We start from the raw sequence: 9,919 nt of genomic DNA, 5'->3' as shown, positions 1-9,919 counted from the left end.
CTTTTCCATATGCTGCCCTAGAGATAGGAAGCTCCTTGTTTCTGAGCTCTGCTGATTTGGGCTCTCTCTCAGAAGCCTTGTATATGATAGATTAGATATTGCAGACCCATCCTAGCCTTGTAGTCATGTGGAGAACTCAAATGAATTCACCGAGAGGAAACAATGAAGAGCTGAGGTGGGCATCAATATGGCTCCCTTAAGCTTTTTGAGAAACCCTTTTTGAAATAAGCCTGATTTGTTATTGTTCTTGTATTCACCACCATTTGAGATTGCATATCTATTTCCCTCATTTTTTAAATGCCTCTTCCCTTCTCCCTGGAGAAGATTGCACTGTGTAATTTATATTATAAAAGTTTCAGGATGTCAGTGTCCAGTCATGAGAACAGAGACTACTATGGCTATTTGAAATAGAGAGGAGTTTAATGCAGAGAGCTTGTTATAAGAGTATTGGAGGGGCTAAAGAAGTAAGAAGGGCACCTGGGGTTACCCAGAGATATGGAAGCATCAAAGCCATGGCAGCAGTGCCAGACTCCTACCTGTCATCCTGTGACTTGCCAAATAGCTGTGTTTGCTCAGGAGGGCCCTGGAAACAAAAGTATTTTGTTTTCAGGGAGCCTCAAATCAGCAGGGCTATGTAACAAGGAGCTTCATGTCTCTAGAATGGAGTGTGAGGAGGAGAAGGGTAGAACTTCATTCTAATCCTGGTCTGAGAAAAGGGTAGAAGACAGTGGTAGAAATGACCAGGGACTGCGGTGATGAGATCTCAGACTTTTTGGGATGCAATTCATCTGAATTAGAAGAAAGCTCCTATTTCTTACCCTGCCTATCTGCTTTTAGGCTTTTTTTGCCCAGGATTGAATGCAATTGTGAGTATTCCATATAGTTGATGTGGGATAATGGACATCAATCCTAGCAAAACTAACCCACATTCAATTAATACTTGCTCATATGTTAGACACATGATTTATTTCATGTTAATATTTGTCTAGAGTATTTATTCAAAAAATATATATAAGGTGCCTACTATGTTCCAAGAACAGTTTTAAGATCTAAGAATATAGATGTGAACAAAACATAAAATTTTCTCCCTCAATTTATTCTAATAAAGAAACAGATGACAAACAAAATGAATAAGGAAAAATATGTTATTTGCTCATCCAACAGGTATATTTTGAGGGCACCAAGTGCTTGAGAAAAGCACTGTGGATAGAGCAGTGAACCAAAGGGGTGAAGATACCTGATAGAGTTTACAATCTAATGTGAGAAAATGGAAAACATGTACATACTTAAAATATGTCATGTGTTAAATGGTTGCAAACTCTATGGGGAAAAACAAAGCTTGGAAGAGGGATAGGGTCTGCCAGGTAGGTGATGGTTATGCTTTTAAACAGGGTCACTAGCAACGGCCTTCCCAAGGTCATAACTGGACAAAGACTGAAGGAAGTGAGCAAGTTAGCCACATGGGTGTCTGGGAGAACATTTTGGGGAAAGAAAAAAAAAAGAACAAAGAACAAAGTTCCATGGCCTGTCTTCAAGGAGCAACATGTCAAATTGGGTACTTCCCCCTCCAATTTACTGGTCAGAGCTGGGTTACCACTGAGTTGAAATCTTGATTTGGTTCATGCACTTATGGGTACAACTTCAAACATGTAATTCATGTCAGGATTCCTTGATGCTGGTGCTATAAAGGACCTTAAGATCATCTAGTATACAGTTTCTGACTATCCAGATAGTAAGTCTGGAAATGAACTAACCAGTGGACTGCAGAGAGCTTTTAAAGACCGAAGGTTTTCTTAAGGAGAGCAGCCCATTAAGCCTCAGATATTAAGACTCAGATATTGCCTTGTGTTATGGCAGGAGCCAGACTCCATGACATGTTTTAGTCCTCTCCACCTCAGAGATGCCATGATTCTGAATTTGTGATCCTGTTATTCTGTGAATTCATGATTCTCTCTACCTATTACCCTGTGAGTCTACCAGACTATTATTGCACGAATCCACAGGTCTCTGCTTCTATGGGCTTATGTCCAAAGAGATAAGTGGTGCCTTCTGAGGATAACCCTGTGACTCATCCTGGCACTTGTACCTGTCATCTGACTTCTCCACACCTTGCTTTCCAGCCTATAAAATGCGTGGGGCACAACCCACACAACTGTTTTGGTGGCACATGGAAACAGTATCCTCATCAGAGATGTTCCTGCTGACTGAAGATGTCAAACCCATTACTGACAGCCTGACCCCATGGAGAGGAAGTGAGCCAATCAGAGCTGAGAGATATCATGACGTACACAGAGTAGCTAATAGCAGGATGGGCATTTGCTGCATGGAGGAAGGAGGTTGGTTTAGGCTGTACTGTAAAGCATCCTCATTCACTCAGTCATTCATCCATTGGTCTAGTTAGTGTTCCCAGGTACTGTGCTAGAGCCAGGTGATATACAATGAGCACGTCCACAGTTACCAATGCACAGAAATTATAGTCTAGTGGGAATAACTGCAGATGCAGTTAGGATATGAACACATTTCCTTTGTAGAACAAGCTCCTATAATCATAGAATATCATAGCTAAGAGGGGCTTTATTAACTATAACTTCATTAACATTAACTGCCTAGAGATAGCAAGGCACAGTGGAGCCACACTGTGCGTCAATGGCAGAATCAGAACTAGGGCTGAGTTATTTGTGCCTTGAACAGTTTCTGTTGTTGACATGCCCTAAAGTGGTTGGCCTTCTAGGGCATTTTCTTCCCTGTAGAGAGGGGCTGTCCCATCCTACATCTGATATAGAGGGCTTCTTAATGACCATGTCTGTTGGCTAAAAGGTATGGTTCCTAGAACTTCATGTATTTCAATGCTAAAAACAACATGTGGCAGAAAAAAAAGTGGAATAAACCTGGGTTCAAAATTATGGATCTACCACTTCTTGCTATGTGAGCTTGGGCAAGTTTGGCTCTTTATTTAACACAGTCTTATGGAGACTAAATGTGATGAGCTACCCTCTGTGACATGTACAGCTTCAATAAAAGATAATCCTTGTCCCATTTCCATCATAAAACATCAGGCCTGGGTGTCAGCTGAGGTGGGACAGAGGAGGACAGGCAATGGAGCAGCCTTAAACCACTTCCCTCCCCTCTTCCCTGATCCCCTTCAGGACAGGGACTGGTGGGCTTCACATACAAATCTATGGAGTGCTACAGGCCCACCCAATGTGGGGAAGCAGGAAACTTTCCAAGCCTGGGGCTGAATCTCCCCCTTGCTTCCTCCAAATCGTTCAGGAGCAGACCCTGCAAGATTTGGCTTGCATCAAGGAAGTGTCTGTGGACTAATGTGGGTTTGTTTTCTTTGTTTAGGAAACTGGGGAGCCTTAAGGCTTATGGGTCCTGGGTAAATTGAGATCCATTATGGAAAAATGCAGAGGCAGCTGTTCCCTTAGAGGCAGTGGGCCCATGGTGGGGCCTACATTGGCTGATATGAGGGAGTGGCAGTTTGCAACCAGGACTTGGCTCAGGATCAAGATACCTTTCTGCATTGGGCAACCTGACATGGTTCAGTGGGAAGAGCATGGGCTCTGAAACTAGACAGACTTGGGTTTAAATGATACTCCATTGCCTATCAATGGGACAACCTTGGTGAAATAGGCCTCTGGGTCTCAGTTTCATTGTCAAAATATGGCTAACATAGCCTACCTCACAGGATGCGCTTAATGCATATTATTCCCGTGTCTCTTGCTGTATTTACTACATTGAAGAAAGGGAAGGAGGCAGATATTCAGGGACAGTGCTACATCCAGAAATAAAAGGCAACATGTTATAGTGATAAAGACCATGGCCTATGAAAGCAAACTGCCTGCGTGTGAATTTGAGCTTCTTACCTAATTGCTTTGTGACAATGGATAACTTCCTTAATCTTTCAGGAACTGTTTGGCACATAAGGAACATTCAGTTAAATGTTAGATTCCTCTATTATTGTTATCACACAGTGTTCATTTGGCTAGAATTCCCACTGTACTGGGTTCTTGGGGATCTAGGCTTGGTAGTGAGGTCCAGGAAGGTGAGGATGGGGAGGCCATGAGGCACAAGCTGAGGATTGGGGGTCATAAGGGCATGAGAAGCTGAGGAGAGACATCCCAGATATAGAACCTGAGGTCTGAGATCATTAAGTTCCTACCCAGTTTCCCAAATAAACTTAGAATAACCTGCCAGTCCATGGAATTAACCTGGAGTTCTTGGGCGGGGAGGCGGGGGGGGGGGGGGAGGGGGCTGCTGCCATATGGAGGCAAAGACCACCAGGCTCAGCAACCCAAACCAGCAGGATTCACCATGGAGGCCCTTGGAAAGAACACACTGTTTTGGCTGGGAAGAAGCAGTGTAGCTTTGGGCACAGTGTATGAAACACTGAGAAGCTGACAGCATCTTGGACGAGTCCTTAAAGACTCAAGTGACCTAGAAATGGCTTCGTAGGCACAGATCTCACAGGTATCTCATCTCTCATAACTTCTAGGAAAAGAAGACTGACTTGTTTCATGAAGAAGGCCACAGGAATCATTTATCTCATGTTCTGGAAAATTCAGTGTCAAGCAGACACATGCCCTGCCTCTGAGTGAAGAGCCAGGCATACTGGGGAAGAATCTCACTAATGCCATGCCAGTCCTGGTCCTCGTGATCTCTCCTGCTTCATTTAGATGCCATTAAATTGCCTCATTGCCACCCTATAAAAGGCCTCTCCAACAGCCAACTCCTTAGATCCCTGGCTTCTTCCTGTCTTGCTCCTGTCAGTGAAGAGGGTAAGTCTGTGCCTGGGATTAGGGACACAGCAGGAAGGAGAGATGGCTCTGGGGTAGGATGAGGGTGGTCAGGACTTGTCATGAGGGCCGCCACTGACGGAGCTGGGGCAGAGCTGGTGGGAGCTGGAGGCTGGAGTGTGATGGGGAGAGGCAGCTAAGCTGAGTGGTGGGTCCTGCGTGAAAGGTATTCTCCAGAGAAATGCCATCCTCTCTCCCTCTGTGTGTAGTCATGTGTTTTTCTCCTGGGTCCTTTTATGGGGTGAAGTGGTAGTCTGGCTCACTCGAAGAGCAAATGGTGGAAACTCGCTCAAACTCCGGCCTCATCAGGCTCTGCGGGGCTCAGCTTGAGACTCACACTGGCTCAGGGGCCACTGATAAGAATTTGCCTTTCCTGGGGCTGCCTGGCCTGGCAGGAGGGAATAGGGAAGCCAGTCTTGAGAGAACTGGTGGTAAGGGAAAATCACCCGGGCAAGAATTACCCAAGGAGAATCTATAATGCAGTCACCAAAGTGAGTAAGAGAGGGGGCTTGGAGAATTGGGTAGAAACATACATCACTCCTCCCACCTCTTCATTTTCCACTGTGGAAACTGAGGCACACAGCCAGGCACAGGCAAAAAGCTAAACAAGATGCTTGGCTCTCAGTCCAGCGTGTGTTAGGTCTGGGTGCTTGTGACCTTCTCTTTTTGAGAAGCCTTTTTGGCTTCCACTTACAAACCCTTCTATTCAAAGGGGATGCTGTGGGGGCGCCTGGGTGGCGCAGTCGGTTAAGCGTCCGACTTCAGCCAGGTCACGATCTCGCGGTCCGGGAGTTCGAGCCCCGCGTCAGGCTCTGGGCTGATGGCTCAGAGCCTGGAGCCTGCTTCCGATTCTGTCTCCCTCTCTCTCTGCCCCTCCCCCGTTCATGCTCTGTCTCGCTCTGTCCCAAAAATAAATAAACGTTGAAAAAAAAAACAAAGGGGATGCTGTGGATTTCCCTGGGAACCTTCCTAGTTCTGATGAGACCTTTCTTTTCAGATTTTGCAAAGCCACAGGAAGATGTGTGACCAGCAGAAGCAGCCACAGTTCCCCCCATCTTGCGTGAAAGGCTCAGGATTAGGAGCTGTGCAGAGTACTAAAGGTACCTCTGTGAAAGGCCCAGCTCCATCCCAGACTCAAACCTGCATGAAATGCCCAGCTCCATGCCAGACTCAAACCTATGTGAAACGTGTAACTCCTTGCCCAACCCAAACCTATGTGAAATACCAAGTGCCATGCCAGACTCAAACTTATGTGAAATATGCAGCTCCTTGCCAGACATATGTGAAGTGCCCAACTCCGTGTCAGACAACCTATGTGAAGTGCCCAGCTCTGTGCCAGACATATGTGAAGTGCCCAGCTCCGTGCCAGACAACCTATGTGAAGTGCCCAGCCCCCTGTCAGACCCAGACGTGCTATGTACAGGGCCCTTCTTCTGGCCAGACCTACTACCTTCAGGCTCCCACAAGTGGCTTGGCCATGTCGTGCTGCACCCCTGACCCATCCTCTGCTCCCAGTTCCACCAGCTACTGCTGTCTGGCTCCCCGGACCTTCGGGGTGAGTCCCCTGAGACGCTGGATCCAACGGCCCCAGGACTGCAACTCAGGATCATCTGGCTGCTGTGAAGATTCTGGGTGCTGTAGCTCCGGGTGCTGTGGCTCCGGGTGCTGTAGCTCTGGGTGCTATGGTTCTGGGTGCTGCTGTTTGGGAATTATCCCTATGAGGTCCCGAGGTCCTGCATGCTGTGATCATGAGGATGACTGCTGCTGTTAAATACAGAATGGCCCTGCTCTACCTTCTGGAACCTTCACCAGCCTCTGGCCCCCTCCCTGTATTCCTGGTGATGTAGAATCTCACTGCTTCACCGTGCGCTGTGCTTCTCTATCAAGGCAGCCTGCCAGAGTTAGCGCACCCCCAAACTTTGGCAAGAATAAAGCTCTGAATGCAATTCACAGTGACATCCTGTGTATTTGGTCCATATTTATGCTTTTCTATCAGAAAGTCTTCCTCTTGCTTCTCAACAAAGGGAAAGGTCTGTACAGATATGAACAAGCCTACCAAGCTGCTGCAATCCCAGCCTGGGATCCTGAGTATTCTAGAATTCTGCTAATAAACTTCCCTGTGCAAGTTAGCTGGAGATTTGGGGGTTGGGGGGTGCCTCTTTCCTGCCCTCTGTTGAGGAGAGGATCTGGCCATGCTGAGGCCCTTATGGCAGCATGATTGCTATATGTAAACTCAGGGTTCAGTTTTCTGGATGTTGAAAGCCTGTGAAATCAGATCTGCTCAGGAGCCTCATGATGATGCCCCTGCTTCTGTGCGAGTGGCTCTATGGATTCCATTTTCTTATCTGATGTGCTTGCCCTCCTGCAGCCACAGGGTCAAGATCTGAGGCCATGTTGGCCTGGGAAACACCCCTGGTAGTGAGGGAGATGTTGTCAAGAGGAAGGAGAGCCTTTTGGCATAAGCATCTGGGTCTCTGTCCAAACACCCTTCCTCATGAGCACTTCTTCCATTACTTTGTTGACTCTGGGGGGTTGGAGTAAACTTTTATAACTAGAGATCGTAAACCCACACATTAAAAAATAGGTAGGGGGTTAGTGCTGTTCAAAGCAGCTTCACAAGTCCTGGTGCATGAGCAGAAGAGGCAGCATGTTTGGTGAGTATGTAAATGAACATTCCAACAAGAGCTGGGGACCTTGGGTTTGTTTCTAAGCAACCTCTGTTGGGTTGCTCTGGACCACTGGCATAAAGTCATCTGGACAACTGTGCTGCCTTTGAACATCTAAGTCACCCATGGTCTCCCAAATCATAACCCATCCCTCAGCCAAACCCACTGCAGCCCAGTCACTGAGCCCAGTGGTCTCCTCTTACAGCACTGAGTGGCTCCTGCAGTGTTGGAGGGAGGTCCCTGAGCTGCTCCTTCAGCAATGAACGTGGGAATGCAATGCTTTGTATTTATTAATTAACAATAAGGTAAGTAGAATGAGCTTATGTATAGTTTTGAATAGTACATTTGATGCCTGAACCATGCAGGGGTTAGGGGCCTTGATCCCCCACACCATCAAAATTCCACACTTTTGACTCCCCAGAAAGGTAACTACTAGTAGCCTTCTGTTGACCAGAAGCCTTACTGATAACATAAACAGTCAATTAACACATATTTTGTATATTATGTGTATTCTATCTTGTATTCTCATAATAAAGTCAGCTAGAGAAACGAAAGTGTTATTAAGAACATCATAAGATAGGGGCGCCTGGGTGGCGCAGTCGGTTAAGCGTCCGACTTCAGCCAGGTCACGATCTCGAGGTCCGTGAGTTTGAGCCCCGTGTCGGGCTCTGGGCTGATGGCTCAGAGCCTGGAGCCTGTTTCCGATTTTGTGTCTCCCTCTCTCTCTGCCCCTCCCCCGTTCATGCTCTGTCTCTCTCTGTCCCAAAAATAAATAAACTTTGAAAAAAAAATTTAAAAAAAGAACATCATAAGATAGAGAAAATACATTTATTATAGTGTATTTATTGAAAAAAATCCACATATAATGGGACCTATGAAGTTCAAACCCATGTTGTTCACGGGTCAGCTGCACGACATTTATAGATAAAAATTAAGTTACTTTTTAACTTCTAATTCCACACTCTTTTCTAAGGATGCCTACACTGAGTTTGGATTAAGTCTTTGTCTAGCGCCCAGTGGTCCAATATATGCAGACAATGGGTGGCATCCTAAAAGCCTAGCCCAACACTTATTGTAGGGAATCCATTTCATAACTCATATTTCTAAAACTCCTACTTTCTCTCCTCTTGAATTATCCCATATCCTGAGCACAGATGCTCAAGATTCCCTCACTGAACACCCCCAAATACTCTCTAACATCCAGACAGTGTGGTTTCTTTTGTCTCTTTCTCCCTTGCCACCCCCTTCCCCACCCCCGAATCATGTTTTATCCTGGTGGTACAGCCTGAGTCTCTCTGGCTGCTTTGTTACTTTTCTCTATTCTTTACCAAATCCTGGGATTCTCCTTTCCAGAGGAACTGACCCAGGAACAAAAACCTCTCCCTTGCCCCCCAGCGCTTTCTATTGTTTTTATACAGGGAAAAGGGAAGAGACTATAAAGCGTAAAAGGCAAACACAAAATTCTCTTGGTAGGGAGAGTGAGTAGAAGAAACATAGGTGAAAATAAACACATGCATTAATAAATCTCAACCCATTACATATCCTGAAGATCTCCCCTTTTTGCAATGTAGAATCACAGTATGTGATTGCTCTGTGATCATCTGTTTTCATTTAATAGTGAATATTCATCATCAGTTTTTGTTAGTGCATATAATTGTATCTTTTACTTCTTGTGGCTTGTTTTCTGACATTTCTGATGTGTGGCTAGTCAGTGATTTATTTAACCATCCCCTTGTTGCCCTTTATGATACACAGCAAAGCCTTGGATTGTTGAGTGTTCCGCAAGACAAGCAAACATTTCTAATAAATTTTAACTTGATAAACGAGTGATGTCTTGCAATATGAGTGACACTGAGCATCACATGATCACAACTGAGCCAAGGGTTCTTCTCTCTCTCTCTCTTTTGTTGTGGGATTGTGGGTGGCCATCTCCCATGCTCAGATGCTTGGTCTCAGGCAGTGGTGTTTAGAAGAAATCAGTGATTTTTTCAGATCATTGGAAGGTGCCTACAACTGGCAATATATTTTTTGTTACTTCAAAGCACCTATGGATAGTCCTTTGCTTTTCCATACATGAGTAAGCTTAGGAATGCTTTGCTTCATTCTAGATCAGGCTGCCTGCAGACATAGATCCTTTCCTCTGCTGCCTTATTGCTAGTTACATTAAATACAGTATATGATAAGAGTGTATTAATACTGTACTGTAGTCAACATCCATTAGTGATACTGAAAGTTGTCCTACATGATAACCTTCCTCTCTCTTGTCTCCCTCACACCAGTCACAAAGATTTTCAAAGGTAAGTTTAGGTTAATTTGTTTATTTTTCCTTATTATTTTGTATTTTATTACCATATTGTAATCACTTTTAAATGAATTTTTTGGATTGTGGAACAAATCATCTGAGCTTCCATTATTTCTTATGGGGAAATTCACTTTGATATACAATGTTTTGGACTA

The 9,919-nt window shown here is 45.2% G+C and overlaps 1 protein-coding gene across 1 annotated transcript; it reads left to right on the top strand.

Annotated features, from left to right (window-relative positions):
* Positions 1-5,814: 5,814 nt before the first annotated feature.
* Positions 5,815-6,567, top strand: CUNH1orf68 (chromosome unknown C1orf68 homolog). The gene has a single exon (XM_047083533.1). The coding sequence runs from the start codon at positions 5,815-5,817 to the stop codon at positions 6,565-6,567; it is 753 nt and encodes a 250-aa protein (XP_046939489.1).
* The last annotated feature ends 3,352 nt before the right edge of the window (positions 6,568-9,919 follow it).

This window comes from Lynx rufus, unplaced genomic scaffold (assembly GCF_022079265.1).
Source record: "Lynx rufus isolate CCGP_SWC_20201006 ecotype Redwood Valley unplaced genomic scaffold, mLynRuf1.p SCAF_2, whole genome shotgun sequence".
NCBI classification, from domain to species: Eukaryota; Metazoa; Chordata; class Mammalia; order Carnivora; family Felidae; genus Lynx; species Lynx rufus.
The sequence above is the reverse complement of the archived record's forward strand: the minus strand, read 5'-3'. Positions and strand labels throughout refer to the sequence as shown.